The sequence below is a fragment of the Myotis lucifugus genome, unplaced genomic scaffold (genome assembly GCF_000147115.1).
Source record: "Myotis lucifugus unplaced genomic scaffold, Myoluc2.0 scaffold_45, whole genome shotgun sequence".
Lineage (NCBI taxonomy): Eukaryota > Metazoa > Chordata > Mammalia > Chiroptera > Vespertilionidae > Myotis > Myotis lucifugus.
This window is the reverse complement of record NW_005871093.1, coordinates 6,693,055-6,696,185: the sequence shown is the minus strand read 5'-3', so window position 1 is coordinate 6,696,185 and position 3,131 is coordinate 6,693,055. Positions and strand designations below refer to the sequence as shown.

The 3,131-nt window shown below is 54.5% G+C and overlaps 1 protein-coding gene across 1 annotated transcript in view; it reads right to left on the bottom strand.

Annotated features, from left to right (window-relative positions):
- Nucleotides 1-1,103, bottom strand: part of LOC102428580 (ras GTPase-activating protein 4) — a 23,974-nt gene extending 22,871 nt beyond the window's left edge. Inside the window, exon 1 of the mRNA XM_023753422.1 lies at nucleotides 1,045-1,103. Coding sequence (XP_023609190.1) covers nucleotides 1,045-1,103 — 59 coding nt within the window. The remainder of the gene's footprint in view (nucleotides 1-1,044) is intronic.
- Nucleotides 1,104-3,131: the final 2,028 nt, after the last annotated feature.

Genomic DNA, 3,131 nt, shown 5'->3' with positions numbered 1-3,131 from the left:
ATTTTCTTTTATCTCAATATCTTTCTCTCGTCTTTCCGGTTGGAAACCAAATTGGGATGGCTCGTCGTGGTTCTTCGAATAGGTGACCCGTCCGGGGCACCCCGACACCAGGGTCCGGCTCAGCGCGCAGCCGGCAGGCTGGCAGAGCTGGACTTGGCGCCCAGGGGGCCGGGCCCCGGCGGGCCCTGGGGGGGGCGGGGGGGCTGTTACCGGGGCGGAGGAATCGCTTCCACTTCATTCACCCCCGCCCCCGCCCCACGTGCGGGGGACACTGCCCACAGGCGGGCCAATCGGCGGCTGGGGCTGGTTCGGGCTGCGGCGCTTATTGGCCGCCTGGGGCGGGGGAGGGCGGGGCCTCCGCGGAGGCATTGACGCCCGGCGGGCGCGGTGGGGCGAGGGGTGCCCCTCCAGGCGATGATCTGCGCCCGGTGTCCTGCGCCACGGTGCGTGTGGGCGGCGGGCGTGGCCCGAGTGCCAGCCCCAGGGCGCGGGGGCTGTGGGATTGGTGCGTTCGGAGGTGTGGGCATGTGTGGGGACACGCGGGTCGGTGGCGTGCGAGGGGGACCGCCCTGGCCACCCGAGGCCGGCGTGTGGGAGGCCCTGCATAGGTGTCAGTCCAAGGAACAGTGGGAAGACTTTAGCAAACAATATGTGTGTTTGCGTTAGAGCCTCCATTTGAGCCTGAGAGACCTGGATTATTATTATTATTTTAAATATATTTATTGATTTCAGAGAAGAAGGGAGAGAGGAGAGAGAGAGAAACATCAATGATGAGAGGGAATCATTGATGGGCTGCCTCCTGCACGTCCCCTACTGGGGATCGAGCCTGCAACCCAGGCATGTGCCCTTGGCCGGAATCGAACCTGGGACCCTTCAGTCCACAGGCTGAGGCTCTATCCACTGAGCCAAGCCGGCTAGGGCACCTGGATTGTTTTTGAGAACCTCCTTCAAAGGTGGGGGCTTTCTCAGTTACCATCTCATTTACACCTCCTCCATCCCCCAGGGGAGAACCTGGAGGAGGCTCAGGTGCGAAGGGGAAATTACCTGTGGGAGGTCAGCAGCTGGCCCCAGACAGGCCAGGCGTGGCCTTCCCAGTACGCCATGACCTCGACCTCGGCCTTTTCACAGGAGCACGATCCTTCTCCCAAACTGTGTCCAGAGCTGAGTTTCTAGAATTGTCCTCCTTCGCTGTTCCCTCCTACACCTAGAGATCACAGTCCTAGGGCTGGCACAGGGGTAACTGGCGCCGGGCAGCGGGCTTCCCAGGAGGGCATTGCCCCAAGCATGACTGCACACTTGGGTCCCAGACCCGCTCTGCCACTCCCCTGCTGAGTGATGCTGGAAGGCTTCCTGGAGTTCAGGGAGCTGGTCCCATCTCATCCCCTGCAGAGAGGGAGCACTGGCACCTGTAAAGATAGGTACCAGGGGACACTGAGGTGGGGTGCTGACGGCTGGCACAGTCCTGTTTTCTGTTACATTCAGCTTTCTCTTCCTATTTTGTTATTTATACTCTACATGCACACTTTACCAAATTCAAAATATTGATGGTTTACAATGAAAAATGAAGTCAAGTTTCTCTTCTCTCCCAGCCACACAAATTCCCTATTCCTGGTTCCTGTGCCTTCTGGAGACAGACTGACTACAAAGGCCTCGGTAGACATATTTTTTTTTCTTTTATACATAAACTAGAGACCTGGTGCACAAAATTCGTGCACTCAGGGGGGTCCCTCAGCCCAGTCTGCGCCCTCTAGCAGTCCGGGACCCCTCGGGGGATGTCCACCTGCCAGCTTAGGAGCAGGGAGCAGGCCTAAGCTGCAGTCAGACATCCTTAGCGCTGCCAAGGAGGCTGGAGAGGCTCCCGCCACCACCGCTGCACTCACAGCCCTCAGCCCAGCTTGTGGCTGAGCGGAGCTCCCGCTGTGGAAGCGCACTGACCACCAGGGGGCAGCTCCTGCATTGAGTGTCTGCCCCCTGGTAGTCAGTGCATGCCATAGCGACCGGTAGTTCCTCCATTAGGGTCAGTTTGCATATTACCCTTTTATTATATAGAATTATTATATAGGATAGTAGCTTACTGGTTGCACTTAATGGTTTCACTTATTTTATCTTGGAGAGCAGTGCATGTCTGTACGTAAAAAGTACCCTCGCCCGTCCAGTGTGACTCAGTGGTTGAACATCGACCCATGCACCTAGAGGTCACTGGTTCAATTCCCAGTCAAGGCACGTGCCCAGGTTGCAGGCTCAATCCCAAGCAGGGGGTGTGCAGGAGGCAGCTGATTAATGGTGAGGTTTCTCCCTCATCAATGTTTCTATCTTTCTCTCATTCTCCCTTCTTATCTCTCTAAAAATCAATAAAAAAAGAAAAACATTTAAAATAATTCCTTCATGCTCTTTGCCACTTGCCAAGTTTTCCATCATGTGGACGTACCATCATCTTTCTTTTTTTTTTTTTAAAGATTTTTAAATTGATTTTTAGAGAGAGAGGGAGAGAGAGAGAAATATTGATGTGAGAGAGAAACATTGATGTGAGAGCGAAACATGGATCAGCTGCCTCCTGCACACCCCCTACCAGGGATCATGGCAGCCTGGGCATGTGCCCTGACTGGGAATTCAACCAGCAACCTTTCAGTGCACGAGACTACACCCAACCAACTGAGCCACACCAGCCAGGCGGTACCATCATCTCTTGATGGGTCCCCTGTTAGTGGATGAGTAGGTTGTTCTCATCATTTGCTTCCACCAAACAATACAACTCACACAACATTTTGCACGTAAGTGAGGTCAGGCAAAGGATAAATTCCAGGAAATGGAATCCCTGGGCCAGAAGACGTGTGGGAGGGACTTCTGTAGAATTTGCCAAATTTCCTGCTGCAGGATTGTACGCAGCCACCGACATACAGGCGTGTGCCAGCACCTCCTCCCCCCATGTCCTCACCAATCTGTGATCATCATCCAAGCAATGGGAAAATAAAGGTTGCTCAGGGTACTTAGGGTGATTTTTTAGGTGTTTTATCAGATCCATTATCAGTCATTCTGGGTTACTGAGATTTGCCCCTCTGCCTCGTTGTCCTTCAGGTATGTTCTTCTCTCACCCCTCACCTTTGGGTTTGGGCCAGGCCACCAGGGGACTA